At 36.4% G+C, this 19338-nt stretch overlaps 1 protein-coding gene across 11 annotated transcripts in view; it reads left to right on the forward strand.

The window, feature by feature from the left end:
- PLCB4 (phospholipase C beta 4) overlaps window positions 1-19179 on the forward strand; it is a 233445-nt gene extending 214266 nt beyond the window's left edge. For 9 of the 11 annotated variants that reach the window (XM_084513193.1, XM_084513192.1, XM_084513194.1 and 6 more), the window contains 6 exons: window positions 5653-5828; window positions 10156-10257; window positions 11885-11942; window positions 12379-12465; window positions 14556-14592; window positions 17375-19179. In XM_084513193.1, coding sequence (XP_084369319.1) covers window positions 5653-5828; window positions 10156-10257; window positions 11885-11942; window positions 12379-12465; window positions 14556-14592; window positions 17375-17463 — 549 coding nt within the window. In that variant the 3' untranslated portion in view covers window positions 17464-19179. The remainder of the gene's footprint in view (window positions 1-5652; window positions 5829-10155; window positions 10258-11884; window positions 11943-12378; window positions 12466-14555; window positions 14593-17374) is intronic. The other 2 variants (XM_084513187.1, XM_084513188.1) reach the window with 1 other exon arrangement.
- Window positions 19180-19338: the final 159 nt, after the last annotated feature.

The raw sequence follows: 19338 nt of genomic DNA on the forward strand, positions 1-19338 counted from the left end.
TTAACAATTATTGAAGAAAGCACCATATGCATGCCTCATGAGGCAAAACTGGTCATTTGAGTCCATTTGTGTCAGTTTTAGCTAAACAAAGAAGCAAAAAATAAACTATATGAAATCTGGGTATTCAATACATTCCCAGAATACGTACATAAAAGTTTCTTTCTCATTTTCCATCTTTGTCACCATGGACAACACTTGCTAGTCTGTCTCCTAAAGAAGCAGAAGACCAGGTTGCTCTTGAGCCAAGTGCCACCTTCTTTCTTTTTTTTTTTTTTTTTTTTTTTTTTTTTTTTTTCCTCCAGGGATTAGTTATATTGTTTTCTCCAAGGTGCTGGAGAATAGAAGTACTCAGAGGCCCAACCTCAGTTCATTTGAAAAAGTTGTTTTCAAGCTGTGATTCATCATTCGTGTTGAGTTGTATAGACCTACTTCCTCTGTAACGCTATACTATCACTATGCTCACTGACTGCACATTTTCTTTGAAAGTTTTACCTACCACTCATTGACATGCTTTCAAGTTTCTAAAAGATATTCAAACTAGAAGGTGGCAGGTATACTAGAAGACACACCCATGTACAAAATGGTCTGGGGAAAGAAGTGTGCAGGAGACTAGACACAGTAAGTAAGCAGGAGTGTTAATGTAAAAGCTGAAACACATGAAATGAATCAGACGAGCATAGAAAATACAAACAAAAGCAGCCACATCTTTGAAACTACAGAATTAAGGTTATTTTCATCTTTTCTTCTCCTAATTTTATTCTTTGGTATTATTTCATGTGGAGAAGATCCTGGTCTTCTAAATGAGGATTGTTCCTTGTTGTTGCCTCTTCAGCCAAAGATTTAGGACCACCTGGAAAAAAAACCTGGTGTGTCTTTCTCATCTTCCTATCTCCTTCTGCTATGAAAAGCCCGGAATTGTTTTCTTAATTAAAGCAGATTTGTTGACAACTTTAAAAAGATAATTCATCTATTTCTTAGTGAAAAAACTCTCTGAGGAGCACTAAGTCTCCATCATCCAGACGTGAGCTCCAAAACTCATTTTAAGTTATATTGTGTAGAAAATTCTTTGCTGTGATCTCAGCTTGTATCACTGGCAGTCTGGAGTTAAGATATCTGATTTGTACACGAGGACCATCCAAGTGTTCATTAATCTTCCAGACCTGATAAATGTGACTCATGTTTCCCCTTTCCACAAATATATGCAATGTCTGAGGTCTGTTCCTTTTAAAATCCTGCTTTCAAAAGAGTTTGTTTGAATTATAATCCGTATCTGGAAAAAAGGTTGGTGTTTTCCACTCCCATGTCAGGTTTTAGGATGACGTTTTCCAAAGAGAGTTAAATTTAAGCTCCTTTGAAATGCCAAGCCTCTCTATGTTGGAAAATTTCTGAAGAATTCCTCTGTAAGATATCTACCTCTGTGGTTTGCTCTAGGTCAGTGATTTTCAATATTTTGCTTGCTGTGGTTCCATCAAAATTTTCCACATTATGTACCAATTTTAGTATTCTCACAGATTTCTTTTGTTTCAGTTGCTATGTGTGGACCCTTGAATTATTCCCAGAGATTGTTCACAGCGTTACAAGCAACAAGTTAAAAAACAGTGCTCAAGACCATAGGGAAATTATCTTTTGTTATAGATGAATGTAGGTGCATGATTAGATGAAATTCTCAGATGCTGAATGCATTACACTGATATACTGGGAGTTTGATTAATTAACAGTTGTTCAGCATTTCTCAGTATTTGGCCCAGTAATATGAAATTGGGTTGTACCATAATTCAGCTTTAATTACAGCTCATGTCCTTCAGTGTAGCTCTGTGTCAAAATGTGCATGCACACTTTTAGCACCAAAGTGCCTTTTCATCTCCAAAAGTCTTCTTCTCATGAGGAAACGTCCAGCCCAATTTGGCATAAAATATTTAAATTAGATCTGAATGTCCCAATGTGTTCTTCACACAGTTACCATAGCAGACACAAATTACTCTTCTGCATTAGAAAAGTAGGTCCCAGCATCACACAGGCAGAGGATGAAAAGAAGGAAAAAGAAAGATTACTTCAAAGATTATTCCTGCTTGAACTTAGTGACTAAACAAACATCTTGCATAAATCCTGCGCAAAAGAAAGTTCCTTATCAACATATTAATTAGTCTCTTAGGCACAGTGTAGGAACAGATGAAAGAACAGGATTACAAACACAGTTTGTAGAGCAGAGAAGAGTGAAGTTAGCTAATTTTTTATTTTATTTTTTATCTTTTTGGTAAGCAACACTACCTTAATAGCAGAAAGTAGGACAAGAACGCAGCACAATTGAAACAGTCATTTTAACTGCAATGTTAATAAATTGAAAGAAAGCAAGGATGTATGTTGAATTTATTACGTCTAAACTTTGAACTGTATCACAGATCTGTGGCAAAATTTGATTTCAGATGATTTAATAGTCTTGAGTTCTAAGGTCATCTGAATCTGAGTCAAATTGAGTATTTCAAACCTTGTAACTATTGTTTGGCAAATCCTTTGTATCCTACTCATCAAGTTATATTTTGCCTTTACTGAAATAAGACTTCTAGCTTGCAGGATATTTAAAAAAAAAAAAAAAAAAAAAGAAATCCTCCTTTTCTTTCCCACCCCAAGAGAAAAACTCATCTTACAAGGTGCCATACCTGCCACTTAGATTGCATGCTGATTTTGAAATTAGTAGCACATCAGTAGCATTTCTGTCCACGAACACAAGCAATTTTCTATTCTTATTTCCTGTATTTTCAAATTAAATACTTAAGAGTACTGCCATGCCTAAGTCTCCTTGGGGTTTTCTTCTTTGCTACCAGTGTACCTGAGATGCAGGATTTCTGCCTTCAAGTTCTTGTAGTGTATATATCAACCATTTTAAAACTGTGATCACGTTAAACATTTGTAATGGGCACTTGATTCTTTCCTTCTCTGTATTTATTTGGGCTTTGTAGAAGCTCTTTGTGCTGAAGTCACAGACTATTTGCTTTCACCAAGGTTTCCACTATTTATGCATTTATTTGTTTCACTGTTTTATTGAGTCACAATTCTTTTTTATGTGAAGTTTGTTTGCTTTACCTGTACAAGGTGAAGACACTAAATAAAAGCAAACTCTTTTATTTCCTTGGACGCATGCCTGTCCTTCTAGGTCAATGTAGAACAGCCTTACTGTGACTAGGAATCAGATCTCATATGTTAATATCCCCTGCACTTTCTGGGAATTTGAACTAATCTGAAACCCAGTCCCAAGCAACTGTCTGTATGGAAGAGTCGCACAACAGCAAGTGAGGGAGGAGATTACTTGGACAGCTCTCTCACAGTGCCTGCTACAGTTTTATTGACTTTTGAAAGGGGACAGAGGCTAGTCAGGGTATCCTCTGTAGGAAGGTAATTTGAATCACAAATCTTTGTAGCAAACCATGTGTTGGCTCCTGTGCCAAGGTATATGGTACGTGATTTGCTGCTGGCTCTGCCTGCATCATGGGTCTCATAATTACATTATTATTTTCTAAACATTAATACTTTCTAACATTGTGACAATAGAAGTTTTCTGAGTGCATGGTCCATTTTCTGCTGTGGTCTCAATTACACTGAGTTACCAAGGACTTTGGATCTACCTGAATCATTTTTCTCCAAGTCATGGATGAAGCTGAATCCATATGGATACTCTGTGCTGAAAGTAAATAATAAATAAAAAAAGAATGGGTGTTCCCCAAAACTTCATCAGTGGCTAACTTTTAGCTCCACTGAAGTGGACTCCAAGTCTCCCTGGGGGTAAGCCAAATGATCAGTATTGAGAGGAAATGCATAACCAAAGTGTCTAGTTGCATGAGGCCCTATAAATATTAGAGGGACATCTCCAGAGAGTGTTTAATCTGTAGGTGTGATGAATCCTGCTGTGAATCTCTCCCATTTTCCTCATCACTGTTACAGGGAGCTTAGACTAAACTTGGTCCTAACATAAGTGCCATAATAAGTGCTAGAGGTGAGTTGGAGTGCCTGCCCCTTAACCTTTCAGAAATTCCACCTGAAAGATAAGTGCTTTTTCCTTAACAACTTCCAAACATTTCTTTTGACCCAATTTAAAACCAAATCTTTATGTTTTTCTGGCTACAAAGGCAGTACTGCCTTAGGAACTTCTTATTAAAGCTGTTACTCCCACTAACAGCTCCACATCCTTCAGTGCTTCTATCGCTTCACAGGTTCTGTTTTAGTAGTATGCTTACCCACATGCACAAAATTAAGTATGACTCTTTTTTCTGGAGGAACATTCACACTTAAATATCCTGTTGAATTAAGCCTGTATTGGTCTTACCAATGTCCTCCCTCAAAGTGCTTTTTTTTTTTTTTTTAATGACAGCTGCAGAAAATTACAGGTAGCTCACCTGCAGCTGCTTCTGCTTCACATCTTACCTGTTTTGATATGAAACATCTATTTAACTGTAGTTAAATGCAGGTCTGTTTTTCATGTAGTGGTAGTCACACAGGTCTACTAGAAAATTACTTGCTCTTTTTTTTTTTTTTATTATTATGAATCCAGCTTTATTGCATGTGTCCTTTCTGTAGGGTGGCCTTCAGAGAGGCCTTTCCAGGGCAGAATGGGGACTGGGTCTTTTCAAGCCCCCTCTTCTTTCACCATCACCAGTGTGTGTAGGAAGGTCAGCTCTGCATTATGCAGAGCTTCTGTGGGCCCACACCTGAAACGCTGGCATCAATCACTCACTTTTTGAGCAAGATGGTGGCAATTTTTGATTCGAAGAGTAATGTTTAGCTTTCATAGAAGATGACCCAAATGCGATTAGTTACCATAGCAGCACTTGAAATTAGTACCTGAAAATAGGTTTATTTTTTTGTGAAGCACATTTTGTATACCATTTATGGAAAAGTGGGATAGCTTGTCAAAATACCTAAAGCTGATTATTAAAGGATAATAAAGTATATCTTTCTATTAGCTTCTTTTCTAAATCATTGAGTGTAATATACTATTATAACAACAACTCTAGTGATTTAGACTTCTTCAAATTGTGTCTTGGGAACTTTCCAAAACTTTAATCTCTTTTTTTCTTATGAGTATTGGGAGATAAGCAAAAGAAGAATGCTTGTCAGATTCCCTGCTGCCTTAATGAATATAAAACAAAGATACGTAACTTATCCTAAGATTCAGGTTGTATTAAATACAGGATGTCTCTGTGAACTATCTGTTTATAGAGCTCTCTCACAAAATCAAAGACTGTATTTAAGCCCTCAGAGAAGTCCCGCTCACTAGGTTTTTCCATTGCTACTTTCAATATTCTTCTTTTTTTTTTTTTCTTACAACCAAGAATATGGAAGCATTTTATAATGAACTTGGTGTTAGAGAAGGTTTTAAAATAATGTTAGTACAGTCAAAAGCATAAATGCAGTCAGTTCATTCAGGGCACTTTAGGTGTTAGGGGTAGCTTTATATTCGTCTTTATAACATCGTGCAGTGTCCTCAGTGGCTTCATTACTCTGAAGCAATTTCACTTATGTAACTTCGTTTGCACAGTTTAGCTGCATTCTTTCTAATCTTTTTTTTTTTATGATTGTCTCTACATCATCTTCAGCAGCAGTAATAGTTGGTCTTATAGCCTGAGAACCACTGGCAAAGTTGCTGTTCCTTCTCTACAGGTAAAAGAGATTGTGGCACAACACACTAAAGAGTGGTCCGAGATGATCAATACACACAGTGCTGAAGAGCAAGAAATCCGTGATTTACACTTGAACCAACAGTGTGAACTACTGAAGAAACTGCTGATTAATGCTCATGAACAACAAACCCAGCAGCTAAAATTTTCACATGACAGGTGAGCAGCGCAGTGCTACTCGATGAAAAGGGCTTGGCTGGTGTCTGTTTTGTAGAATGCTTTAGTTTCTTGTGCTGATAGCTTCTGTACTGCTGTCAAAGGTCCTGGACTGCATGCATGGTAGAAGTGAATTAAGTTATCAGGCAAGGAATAGAGGGATGCAGGAACGGGCTTCTTGGCAGGTTTAGGTTGCAGGAACTTCATTAAAAGTAGCAGATGCAATGAAGTGGTGGTAGTTCACATCAGCTGTGGATGTGTCTGGACTTTACCCAGAAAAACTGAGAAAGATCAAGTATGAAAATGTTCTTTAAATTGCTAGCACTTGTGGGTACATGTATTTATAACATTGTTGACTGTAAGAAAGATCCACAAAATGTAAGATCATAAGAAGAATGGATAATGAGGTAAGCTATGTTAGACTAACATCTTCATACAATATACAGCCATAATCACCGGGAACACAGAAGATACTGCATGACACTACTGTCACATTCCTTGTATAACTAACTGTCCTGCACATTTGAAGAAATTAAATACAAATAGTGTCCAGACTGTTAAAAATGGAAGTAAAGAGAGGAATAATTTTCCTCTGCTATGATCTATAATGTGAAGCAGCCTTAAAAGCACATGAATGCAATATGTGTGTTCACATATATACATATTCATATGTAATTGTCTACAGCATATTTCACATCAAAACTGTAGGGAAAAATGAATAAATAAATCACCTTTAATGAAAGAATTTAAATTATTTTTTAAAAAAATTCTGAGTGAAAAAAGCAGCTTATCTTTGCATCAGAGAACACACGCTGGGACCTGCAAGCTTTCCATCCAACAGAGAATTGTCCCAGCAAAAGGCTTTTAGTGAGCTCATCTTTATGTTAATCTCTGTGTTAACCCATGTATTCAAGCTGTTGTTCAATACATACCCCATCAAAACTAAAGTCAGAAAATTGTTAAATTATAATACAAATGCTTTGTTCAAAAGACAGTAGCCAGAGGAAGGTGCAGTCCTTAGTATTGTGTCTCTGAATCATACTGGGCTGCATCATCCAGCCCAGAGAAATCGTATCTCTTTGGTTTTGAGAGTCCTGCTTTCTGTCCTGTTTGAAATTCACTCCAGCACTTAGAAGATATTCTAGTGATGTATACCCTGCTTGTGGAACAGAATATTTTTGTCCTCATCTTTTTGAAATTAAGTTTTTGTTAGTTTTCCATACGTGCTCTCTTGGGTTTAGAATTTCTTCATCTCTGTGTTGACCCTGTATAATTTATTGTAAATGGTTCATATGTTCTCATTAATGTATTTTTCTCTCTTAATAGAAATCACTTAAGTGTAAGTCTACATATTGTTCTATTTTTAGAGCTTCTAAGAACCAGACCTCAAAATCCACATTCTGATAAATACTAAGAACTTTTTCTTCTCAGGAGTAACAACCTTCAAATCTTTTTTTTTTTTTTTTTTTTTTTGCTTCATTCATTTATTGCTTGTATGTAATCCCCAAATGTGCAGACCGGGAACTTCCCTGTTTAAAACAAATGTAAGAGTGTGTCTACATCTATGAATATTTCAGAATTTGGAATGGGAAATTCGAAATGTGAATAATAATGCCCCCAAAGAAATTTTACACCTAATCATTTGTGAACTATTTCAGAGAATGCATTGTATGTGAGAACGGATACACATTTATATGTATAGGTGCATGTAATAACCAAGAGACAGCTCAGGTAACCATAGGAAAAGAGGGATCTATCTGAGAGCAGTGTGGGAGGTGGACCATACTCTCAGCATGCTGTTCTTGCTGCTTCCCTTCTCCGTGAGCTGAAGTAATGAGTTAGCTATCACAACAGAGGACACAAAGCTGGTAGAAAAGATCAGTAATCTAAAATGATAGTTATCTGCTGCAGGGAAGATTGTTTCCCTTCATGTGCAGTGGGAAAAGCAATTACAGTTTATGCTTTGAGCTCATTTAAAAACAAAGCATAAAACAGCAAATACTACTAAAAATCTGAAGCTTATTGAACTCCAGGGATGTCATCCCCCCTACCTACCATGAATGGGTTAGCTTTACTGACTGGGATGCAGTGAGCTTGCAGCATTTCAGAAACTGAGGACTTGAAGCTCATATCTGCAAGCATTTTGTAATTGAATAACATGAGAGAGAAAGAAAAATTGTTTCTTTCTTCTTCTTTTTTTTTTTTTTTTGGTAATACAAAAGGAGTCTTCTAGATACTCAAGCAAGATTGGTGACATAACATTAATGCACTTTAAAGTAATCTAAATATATGTATAAATTCCTAGGATAGATTCAAGTGTTTAAACTCACGTATCCTTTCAGAAGACATTTGTACAAATTTCAGAGTTACAATCAGTATAATACAGTAGGAACCCAACAGTTAAATTTTGTAGTTGCATGTGGTGTTTTTTCAGAATCCCTTTTTCCTTTGCCATCCTGGCTTATCTACTTATTGCAGTTAACTTTTACTATAGGTGTCCCCATCACCTCTGAGCAGGAGGGAGTTCTTTAATCACGGCATATGGGCTAAACTTTGGGATTTCATGTGAAGCCCCACATCAGACAGTTAGGCAGTGAACTGATGCTAGAACTTTGGCCCTGTCTTTGGGAAATGCTATTTTAGAAACAGAAGTGGTCCCTACAAGTGCTTGTCGGTGATTTTAAAAGGACGATGAAATTTTTCATGTCTTCTATTAAAAATATCTTCTATTTCCTGCAAGTGGTGAAAACCAAAAACACCCAGGAAGACCATCAGCAGTGCAACTGAGAGCTAAATGATAGCTGCCAGGACAGAGAAACAGTTGTGCATGGATAGGTGTTGGCTCTTCTAGCCATATCCATGGCCAAAGCCTCATTTTAAGTCATCAGTGATGCACAGTAGTCCTCTAATCCTCTTAACTGCTTTCACTCTGAAATTGTATCTGATGCAAATAAATTAAGTCAGTATGAACACCCACACTGAAAATTTTTCATATCCCTGTGCACAGGAATTTAAGAAAATTATTTCAGTACTGCTCTTAAGGTAGTGTTCTTGAAAATTACTTTAAATTGAGTATAGAAAATAAAAGCTTTTATTTGGAGAAGGGACTACTGGAATGAAACGTGCTCTCAAAAGAACATTTTTTAGAGTTCTGTCTCATTTTTACTGCTTCTCAGTCTGTATTCAGAAAATGTTTCTTATGAATTCTTAGGGGACAAAGAGTGCTGCATTTTTTTAAAAAAGTTTTAATGTATGAAAAGTGTAAGTTATGGAACAAGTTTACTCATGCTACTAAATCATAAATGTCTTCTAGAGATTGAAGAGTGCCTCAAAAAATCAGTGTCAACATTTCATTAAATTAAGCACTCTGTTCTGTGCCACTCTTCTCCTGTGCATACTTAAAATTTGGGGTTAGTAAGTACAATAATTAATCAGTGTTCTACTCTAAGATATGTCCAGAAAAAGAGACGGAGGCACTGCCTTGGCTTGCAACAGGTAACTTTTACTTGCTTATGCACTGCTGGGGATTTCACAATTACTGTTGCCAGTTATTCACTATCTAATTTCCATATATAATTCCTGTCTAAATAAGCACTTAAGATCAGGAGCTGCCAGAGCTGGAATACTAAGCAGGCAGAAAGCAAGAGCTAGCCTTCAGGGAAGGCCTTTCTGGAGCTTGGCTGGCTTACCCAGATTGAGCAAAATTCTGTTCACTCACAGTTCAGAAGTCGTTTCTGAAAGTCAGCATCTGTGCTGTTACTCCCAACAATGAATCATAACTCCTGTTAAAGCTACACAGTTTCACAGAAAAGACTGAAGGGTTCTCTGGGCCAGAAGGAGAAAACAAGCACAGGTTTGGCCATGGTCTAAAACATAGGGCTTTTTGCAGTCCCAAAGTAGAAGGCTTAAAAGGAAAGCTGTCAGCTCATACCACCCTAGGAAGTACAACTATTATTCGTATTGCAGCCATATTCAGAGTGCAGGATATGTAATAGATAAGTTGCATTTTCTACATAGCTGACAGTAGCTCATGTTCAGACAACTTTATAATAGGGAGAAAAGACTATTTTCCACCCTTTAAACATTCAGATTGTAAAATGCATAAAGCTTCTCTTTCCAATGATATTCCATAGGGCAAATGAAGATTTCTGAATGCTTGCTCAAATTGTATAAAGTCTACCTAAAGGAAGGCAATTTTGTTATAGTTTGGTCTTTCCTCTTCCCTAATACTTCAAGGACAAAATAAGGCACAATGCAGAGTAATACCAGGAAACCAACTTCATCAGCAATTGCATTTTGTATATTCATGATTTTATTTGATTTTGCTTAGGGAAAGCAAGGAGATGCGTGCCAACCAGGCTAAAATATCTATGGAGAACAGCAAAGCCATAAGCCAAGACAAATCTATCAAAAACAAAGCAGAAAGAGAGAGGTAAGTACCAGAGGTTCCTTTTTGAGAAGAGAAGAACATTATCAAAAGCTGGCGAGTGAACTCTCAGATTAATTCTGTTAAAACCATGCTTTTATGTGGGAAAACAATGTCTAATGATTGTGCTGAATACTTTTAAATGACCGTTTTAAGGAAGGTATTACTTTTCACTTGTTTAGTCTTTTAATAAATGTGATGCCCTTCTCAGAGAAACAAAAATGTCCTGAACTTTATACTTACTATCTGTGAGTGACTGGTGTAGGTCTAAGAGTTGTAATGACTGTACTTAGGAATGCAGTATACTTTTTTTTTTTTTTTTTAATGACTGTAGGATTGTTCTGAAAAGGGAGTCTGAGGTTTGTCTAGGTGGACTTGGAATAACTTAAGAGGCAGCATCACTAAAAACACAGGAGGTGGTGCCAGTGAATGCTTTTCTCCATCTTCTACTAATAACACAGAAGAGAGATGGAACAGAAGACAGGAGTGCTAAAAGCAATGGTAATAAATGGAGAGCACCCTCTCCATGAAAGATAAGAGCAAAGAAGCTGGAGGTGTACTGCTGAACAGCGCATGTATTGCCTCTGGTCCTGAACAGAACCACAGCTCTCTCCCTTATTATGTGCTGATATTAGGAACCTGGCCAGCATCTCAGCTCAGCAAACCAAGGGCTTCTAACACAGCATGTTTGGGGAAGACAGCCGCAATTGACTTGAGAGACTTGCCAGTACCAGCTACCGAGACTTTTTTTGAAGATTGATTTGCATTATATCTATTTTAAATTTCTTCTTTACGTTTCCAAATAAGTAGATAGAAGCAGAATGTACATGATGATGTCTCATAAGCCTTCAAGGTTTCCCCTTCACTTTGGGCTTGCCTTCTGGCTCATTTTTTCCTCTTTACTTTTTTCACTTGATACTGGGCGGTGTTGGCCAAAAGGCTTGAACCTGTTCCTACTGAATTAAGCCTCTTAAGTGTTACAAATTCCTAGCTCATCAGAAAGATGAGTTGTCAGAGGTGTTTGTAACTGCATGCTTAGTTTATATAAGACCTCCAGTAACATCTCGAAAATAAATCTCTTCCAATATTGGAATGCAGTCTGAATGCAGTTCCACTTTTCAGGCTTTGAGGTTAGTCTGATTCAGTTCTTTGAACTATTTCTGGTATATTTCATGACATGAATCCTAAGAAGAGAGGCTTATGATTATGTCTCTTATGTTAGTATTGTATATTTGTCTTTGTATAAATATTATCTTTAAGAACCTTAAAGCATCGGTAAACCATAACTTTACATATGATGATCAGATGTTTTTTCCATTGTCACTGCTAGAGACGTAGCACTCTGTAATCAATTTATTTGATAAATGGAGAGTGAAATGAAGAATACACAGATGAATTAAACAGTTTAAGTTCTGTTCACCGCTCCTGAGTAAGGGAAAAAGTCAAAACTTCATTGGAAACAATAGTGTGATAACTAGAAGACTGTTCAGCTTGCCGTTAGTGCCATATGTGACGGATAATCAAAAATTAAAATAAAATTTACAAGTTTGTGGTTCTCTCTGCTGATACCTTTGAGTTTCTTTTCTTTTTTTTCCTAATAAGTCTTCATGGACAATGTCTGTATTTTTTTTAGACGAGTCAGAGAACTGAACAGCAGCAACACAAAGAAGTTCCTCGAAGAGAGAAAAAGGGTAACTATAACTTTGACAAAGTTACTGGGCACTATTTCTGGTTATTCATTTTCATTTCTGTGTTGAGAATACAGCTCTAGTAAAAAATTAAATACATTAAAAAAAAAATGAATGTTTGTCCTTGCTTTGTTCTACATGCTTGTAGTATAAAGATCTAACATCTATATAAGAGCAAACTTTAAAACAACAAAGTTAAGGTTGATGTGTCTCTGTTAGACTTCTACGTAGTATATATATTATATGCAATATGTATAAATATATTACTGTTATATTAATAGCTCTTCTTAAGACTCTGTGATACAAGGGCCCCCTGTGAAGTTTAGTACTATCCAAAGGAGGCAACACAGTGTATATATGTGTATATTTCAATTAAGTTTTTGTTGTGTGTGTTAATAATGCATTATATTTCTCTCCCAATATTTTCTCTTGCTTACAGCTTGCAATGAAGCAGTCAAAGGAAATGGACCAGTTGAAAAAAGTTCAACTTGAGCATTTAGAAGTCTTAGAGAAGCAGAATGAGCAGGTATTTTTTTAAAATGCTTAAAATAACAGCAGACTAGTAAGAATGGTAACCAGAATCAGGCTGAACAGGATGCTTCTAAATATAAATCATTACCAAACTGGGGAAAATGACCTTGTTCATGGTCACTCAACTACTTGGGGGAGTTAAAATGAAGAGGCAAAGTGAGTTAAGTAACGATATAGAACTCGGTTTGTTTCAGATGTGAAAGCTTAACTGTTTAGTCAGTCTGTCCTTTTAGCAGCTCAGCCACTTTGGTACTAATTAGCTAGTAATAAAAAAGGTAATAAAAAACCCAGAATACAAATTTTAATTACTCCACAAAACTACCTCAAGAAAATCTGTTTCTTTTGAACTTAGATTTCTAGTGCTGACTGGGAAATAGAGGTAAAGCATGTGCACAGAGCATCTCTGAACTCCAAGAGCCACTTTAGTTTGGACTGAACAATAGAGTATAGTAGCACGGGAAGTTTTATCTGTGCTAATACACTCTTTCCTAATTAAAATACCTTTTATTTTTATTTTATTTATTTATTTTTTAATTTGAAAAAGCTACTTGGCAAGGCAAGGAAAATTCTAATCTTAATTCTGGTAGAAGCAGTACTGTTCTGAGCAGTTCCCTTGCTGAAAGGTTGAGCCAGCAGAGCTGTAATATGCATGAACTTGCTGTAATGCACTTACACAAGTGTAAACTGCAAGGGGAATATACCCAGCAGTTCAGTAAGATGAGAGAGAAAGGATGTGTTTAATACCCATTGCTTTCAAGTGCATACACTTAATTCTATTGAATTAAATTTTCTGAACTTAAACTCTCTGGCAGACACTGTATTATAAATTAAAGTAATCTTGCAGAGGGAGAGGGAAAAGTATGTCCAAATCAAGTGTTTCCAGTATCACAGGAGTCCCAAAAGCTGCGTGTGACTGGGTTAACTTCTGGGGTGATGACAGCAAGTAGGGTCACGGGCAGCTGCTACTACTGAGCCCTGGACACTGTGGCTCTGCCTTCTGATTGCTCCACCTTCCTTCTGGATAACAAACAAGATTTCCAGTCTGTCCCCTGCCAGGGTTTCTGTAGATGCCATCTCTGACATGCAATATGAATGAATATTCGTCATTCTGCTCCTGAGCAATAGCTGTATACAATCAAAAGGTGGGGGTTGGGGGACACCTAGGGGAGGCAATTGGGGTACAGTGGACCTGCAGCATTAACTTTAGAGGGCAACACAGAGAACTCTGTAAACTGAGCTAGGTGACAAAAAATAGTGGGCTTGATCCAAAGACAGGTGTTATCAGTGGTGTCTTTCTGGTGGTGGCTTCAGAGGGCCTTAGATCCAGTGTTTAAACACGTAAGGACAAGAGAAAATGATTACAGTTGTACTTTCAACCACAATGTGGCAAACACATCCTGTATAAGGGCGATAGGCTGCTGGGAAATAATTGTGGGTCATTAAAGGAGTCACCTCTTTCAGCAATTAGATTCTTCCCTCACCTGGCTGGGGTTACATCCGCCACTGCTCAGAGGCAGTAACAGCCTACATGAGCTTGCTCATATGCCATTTCAGTGCAGGTCAGCCCACATCATCAGTGATGAAATGGAGGAAAATCATTCAGGTTCTGTCAGGTTATCACTTTGTGGGGGCATGTGGAGGCCTCTACCACAGGCAGTCCTTAACAGCTTTTTAACCCACTTGATTTAATCATCAGAAAATATACTTCCACACATGCTGTCCTGACCACTTCCTTTCAGTCCCTAAAGTGCACTAATGCATACCCAAGGTCTGGTTTCATTGCTATATGCATTGATGTGTGAAAGCTAATTGGATCAAAATAAAGGTGGTATTTGTTTAATGCACATTTCAAATTTTTATTTTTTTTCTGATCAAATGGGTGAAGAAACTTTTCGTACAAATATAGAATGTAAAAAGTAGAAATATGGGTGGAAACAGCCTTCAATACAAACTGTTATAATTTAAATTTTTGTTTTATGTATGTTTTCCTTGCATTAATTTTTTAGTCTCACTTCAGTTTTCATTCATTTAATTTGTTTCTCCTTGTATTACTCAATTTTGACATTATTATTTTTGTACAAACAGCTTTTGAAATCCTGTCATGCAGTGTCTCAAACACAAGGTAGGATGGACGTATAATAAGCAAACTCTTATTTCAGTGTGCTTTCCTTCTAAATTTATCATTATCATTGGAGCCTTCCTTGTAAATGCAACCATTGGGAAGTACCATTGACATAGTGAACACAATGTTAATCTTTTTTGCACACAAGTATTTGAGCCTAACAGTAGTTTGTGCTTTAGCATCTCCAATTCAGATGCATATGAACAACGATGTAAATAGGAAATATTTAGAGATTAACTTGTATTGTACGTTACCTGTTGTTACTGAAAGATACGTTCAGAGTTCTAAACTGTCTGCAAAAAGTGTCTATTGCTTGAAGAAAACTATTATAGTGTTAACATACATATGCTTAACTGGTAATGCTGATAGACAGACAAAGAATATTCACATATATTAGTAAGGTAATAAAATAAGAAGTTCCACACTAAAAATAGCAAAGTATAAAATAGATTGCTAGAAATAGCTTTTTAGTGTTTGAAGAAGAGGCTTCCAGCACTTCAAAATTCACTTTAAAATCCAGCGCATTACAAAGTATGGTAATTATACTGTGTGGCTGTGCTGCTGTAGATTCCTAAATAATCATTACTCAGAAGAAATCTCTATTAACCCTTGTCTTTCCAAGGGAAATAGTTGTAGTCTTGAACATTCAGTTTTACAGTATTGCCTGACCTGAATTATTTTCTTGAATTGATAACATACTCACATATTGCACCACACTTTTGCAACATGTATTTACAGACATCTAATGAGGAAGAAACATTCATCATTAGGCTAGGGGAGGGAAAAAAAAAAAAAAAAAGATTCTTCATTTTATGTATATGGTTCTTAGCCTGCCTCAGATTTCACTAGAGAGCAAGCATCTTGCAAGCAGGGTCCATTAACTGCCACTAACTTCACAGATTCACTGTAGCTTTAGCACTGCCTTCCAGAAAGCTCGTCACATTGTGTCTGTGTGTGCATGTCAGAATGCACTGTCTGTACTGGCCTCGGAGTAGCAAAAATGGGCATCGTGATCCTATGCTAATGTGTTCTTTGAAACCAGGTTATCTCTAAAATAATTCTGTACGCTATACACTGGCATGCAGAATATTTATAGGACAGACACTATATGCCAGTAGTTAAGTCACAAGTCTAAAACATAAAATGGATGAGTCACTAAAAAACAAACAGAGTTTTAGCTGGAATTGCACTTCACACACAGGCAAAATCCAGCCAACATTTCAGAAGAGGTTGTACATATTTATTTATTTATTATGTTTTCACATTTCCATGTTAAAATTATTTCTTCATTACTTTCAAGCTTTTAACTCATTTAAATGAAGAGCATTGATTAATTTTTAATCATATTTATGACAGTTTCTTTGCTATTATCATAATTACTTTTTTTCCCCAAGATGATGATGATGATGATGATGATTGTGAAAGTACAGGGCTAGGTTTTTCAAGAAGGCATGTATATCACATCTGTACAAACCCACATTTACCTTGCAAAATGGATAGCTGTGCATCTCATTACTTTAGATCTACATCTGCCCATGTTCACATATATGTCTTTGTATGTCCAGAATAGGTGACTACTTAAGCAGGAGTTTGTATATCAAATTTCCCTGTCAAAGCAACATTTACAACTTTCTGAGGAAGAGTTCACATAAATCAAGTTCAGTAGCCATTCTTCCCTGCCTAGAAGATACAAAGGAGGTACACTGAAGAAAGGATTAGCTTGGTTTTCCTCTTCCTAAACTTGTCCTAATCCTCAGAGGTTTGGTTGTAAAGATAGCTTGCCCTCTGGGTCAAGTTATTCAGAGTCCTTTGGGCTATGGATTTAAATAACTTCACAGATTGAGAGTCGTCACAGAAAATGAAGAGATGGTGACTCCCAGTTCTTTCAAGACACAGAGTTTCAACCAAAGTGCAATTTATAATCTGTGGCTGAGCCACAGGAGAAGTAAGCATGTACAAGTATGTATGTGTGATGGAGAGAAAGAGAATTTTAAAAGCTCCCTCTAAGCAGAGGATTCCCAGGCCAGATAACATTTTTATACAGTGCTTTAACCCTTCTTGCAAAGCCTGAGGCATACAGAGATATATTGCAAGATCTGGCATAAATTCGGTGCTGTATTCTGCACAATGCAATTGGATGCAGTTTCAGGTGGATTCAATGTGTGTAATCCTATGGAGGACATGTAGCAGTAGTCTAATCTCGAGGTGAAATAGTTCACATCTGTAATAATAAAAGACAAGACAGATCTCAAGGCCAGATAAAGATTATTTAACAACAACAAAAAAAGACAAACTATATAACATACAGCGAGAAAGATGTTACAGATTTTCATCATTGTCTTTACGGAAAGAAATCGGTCCAGATCATAAATTAACTCTGAACATTTCAGGAACTAAAAAGTATATTGCAGTACTCTCACAGCAGTGATTGACCATACATTCCCAAAGACATTTCTTATCAGGAGAAACAGTAGAATCAGCATCTGAATAGTTTTCTTCCCTAAAATTGGTGCTTTTGCATTTTACTGTGTGTTTCTTCAGAAATTCAACCAATGAATCTTGGAATAAAATCAAAAATATTTTCCTAGAATTTGTAGACACGAGAATTACAGCTGATTTTGAAAACATAATGACATGGTGGGAGGGGGGAGAGACATAATGTTATTACACGTATCTTCAGTGTGTTTTGCCTGTATTTTACCCAGATGCTATCATATAAAATGTGCATCATTCTGAACACGAGGTCTGATGCAGTGCTTCATGTGGTTATTTTGGATTGCAGGCAAAGGAGATGCAGCAGATGGTGAAGCTGGAAGCAGAGATGGATCGCAGGCCAGCAACAGTGGTCTAAAGCCTCAACATGTAAATTGAAGTTGGAGAACACAGCATCCTTAAAATGAGAGCAAAATTCAAAATACTATTGCTGAGGTTGAAAAGTGGGCTTTTTCCTAGTCTCCCCCCACCCCTTTTTTTTTGATATATAGAAAATGTAGCTATGGACCACCAAGTCTTAAGGTTTGCATTGTTTCTTTTTAACACTGAGCACTGAATTTCCTTTGTTGGGTTTCCATAATAAGAATTTCCTTGGTTCAGGAAAACACTAATCAGAAGATGAAGACAGTTTCTAAATCCAGTCCGTAATTCCTTTCTGTATCTCCACAGGCAGACTGCTTGTATCAATTACACAATCAGAGCCTTGAAATACAACAGATATTTTTAACATTATCTCAAATGGCAACAAATCCATAGTCAAGTCATGTTACCTACTATTTGTGTTCTCATGTGTGATGTATTGTGTAGAAAGCTCATGCTGCCAAACCACAACAAGTAACATGTCAGCTGCTCAGCACCTGCTGTCATTGAGCCCACTGAACTGGATTTTTAGCTAGGTCACTATAATAATAATCCCAATCAAGTTAGTAAGGAGTAGAATTGGGGCAATTTTTAATTTATATTTCAAAATATTTTTCAGGCAGCAGACAGTAAACAGCTGAATATTGTATACGGTTGAAAGTACAATATGTACAAAGTCATCCGTCAAATTCATCAACTGTAACAGTAACTTCACAGGATGTTTCTGCAGTCCAATGATGTAATTCACAAGTGCCATATCAACTCCATCATGTCTGAAAAAAAGCCGATATCCTGTGAAAGTTACTGCAATGGTTAGCATGAGGGAAATACAGTGTATTTGTGCCAAACTTGCTCAGTGCTCTAAGGGATTATGTATTAGGCACTTTAAGAAAAGTTTACATCATATGTTGCTTGTACAGAAACTGCATTTTGATCCTGTCGCTGCAGATCCCAGATATTACAGTTCATTGTAACTTAAAGATTGTTTAAATGGCTTTTGGCAAAAAGTTTGTAACTGTGAAAATGTAAAAAGTATTTATACACTTCAGAATCACAACATTGTAGAAAAATTCACATAGATGTTGCCACATGATAAAACTAGTAAACAGAAATGCTAAGAGTATGTTTGCATGTGATACAAATGCTAATAAGACTGTAATGCCTACTATATGACCACAGTCATTCTTTTAGCCAGTAAATACTGAATAAATGTATGGCACAGAATATTGTTTGATTAATTACAGACTTTTAGCATAACAAGGTCTCTCTATATATGTGTGTATATTAATTACGTGGGCATTCTTGATACTTCAAGTAAAAGAAAAGTACATAACTAATTTAATTTTACACAAAAGTATTTATGCAGATTTTCAGAATTTCATATCAGGAATAACCTTTTTATGTCCATTAGATACAAAAACAATTTGCTAATGTGTTAATTTGCATGTTTCCAAAGCTTGCTGTAGTTATATTGCAAAACAATGCATGTAAGCATTCCGCTTGGAATTTGTCCATGCTGCCAATTCAAAGATGACTGCATGGAAAAATGGTAGTTTAGAACAAATCAGATTCCTGATTTCAATGTACTAAGCACCGATTACTTTGTTGTATATGCCTGTACAAATGACTTCTACATATTCCTATAAACAAAATAAATGAAAAGAGATAATTATGTTATTGTTGGTCCTGAGATGAAACTTTCAACTTCTCTAATAAAAAACTTAAAATTCAAAACGTGTAGTGACCATAGTGGATTGTAGGGTGGTGTTGTTATTGCCTATGATTTTTTAATAAGATGTATTTCCTGTAAGAATGTGTATAGTGTAAATATATTTATATCATAGCTTATTTATTCAAACGAGTCTTATTTCTTTCAAGTGGTTGAAGAACTGT

The sequence above is a fragment of the Aythya ferina genome (genome assembly GCF_964211825.1).
Source record: "Aythya ferina genome assembly, chromosome: 3".
NCBI classification, from domain to species: domain Eukaryota; kingdom Metazoa; phylum Chordata; class Aves; order Anseriformes; family Anatidae; genus Aythya; species Aythya ferina.